At 40.8% G+C, this 1,036-nt stretch overlaps 1 protein-coding gene across 1 annotated transcript in view; it reads left to right on the plus strand.

The window, feature by feature from the left end:
• The window catches only part of si:zfos-464b6.2 (uncharacterized), a 21,512-nt gene that overhangs the window by 14,879 nt on the left and 5,597 nt on the right, over positions 1–1,036 (plus strand). Inside the window, exon 7 of the mRNA XM_032510657.1 lies at positions 406–607. Within this exon, the coding sequence (XP_032366548.1) occupies positions 406–607 (202 nt within the window). The remainder of the gene's footprint in view (positions 1–405; positions 608–1,036) is intronic.

The following is a 1,036-nucleotide window of genomic DNA, read 5'->3' on the forward strand; positions in this document are numbered from 1 at the left end:
ACAGCGATGTTGATTAATGTACACTGTCAAATAAATTAGTAAAATAAAATACAAAAGTCCAGTAATTTCCCAGAATGCTAAACTGGGGGTGGCAGAAGCTCAGTCCATAGGGAGTTGGGTTGGGAACCGGAGGGTCGTGGTTTCAAGTCCCCCGTACGGACCAAAGTATGGGCACTGCCCAACTGCTCGAGACGCCTTTCCATGGGCAGCCCCCCCCCCCCACTCTGACATCTCTCCACAATTAGTGCATTTGTAGGTCCTGAGCATGTGTGTGTGTGTGTAATTCAGGCCTGTGTGTAATAACAACAGAGTGTAAAGTGAAGTGTAGTTATTAAAGTATAATAAAAAATGAAACAATAAAACCTCTCAGGTGCTAACACGTCTCTTCCCATGTGTCCTTCCCAGGTTTGGTAGAAGTGATTCCCTGGACCATCTCCAGATTTGTGAATGTCTCTCGGGGCTGGCTGCCCGAACACGGCCCAGGGGAACTCCACTACCTGGGCCAGATTCCTGCTCTCAGCGACTGTGTTTACCGATACATGTACCGATCCAGATACGTGGCCCTGCACGACATGGACGAGCTGATCCTGCCCCAGTCGGTCAACAGGTAGCACGCTGTTTAACCCTTGTGTTGTCTTCTCATCAAAATTGAAGAAAAAAAAAAGGCTTTTTTGCTGAGACTTTTTAACAATTGTTCTTATGTTTTTGTCCCTTTTTTATCACTTTTGGAGCTTTTTTTTTTCAATGTTTGCCACTTAACGTTTTCAACACTACGTAACACTAACTTACTAACTTTAGTTTTACAGTCATTTTTGGAATTTATGGTCAATAAACCTCATTTATAGGAAATTATACCTAATGTTTGAGTTAGAAAAGCAGAAATTAGGAGTTATTTAGACTAAAATTAAAGGAATGGATGTTGATGGATAATCACAGACTGGAATATGTCAACTTTTACTCAATACTATTTCAACAACACTTCCATTTGTTTTTTTCAAATGTTATGAAATTGAATAAGACCCAAAATTAATGAAAG

This window comes from Etheostoma spectabile, unplaced genomic scaffold (genome assembly GCF_008692095.1).
Source record: "Etheostoma spectabile isolate EspeVRDwgs_2016 unplaced genomic scaffold, UIUC_Espe_1.0 scaffold172, whole genome shotgun sequence".
Lineage (NCBI taxonomy): Eukaryota > Metazoa > Chordata > Actinopteri > Perciformes > Percidae > Etheostoma > Etheostoma spectabile.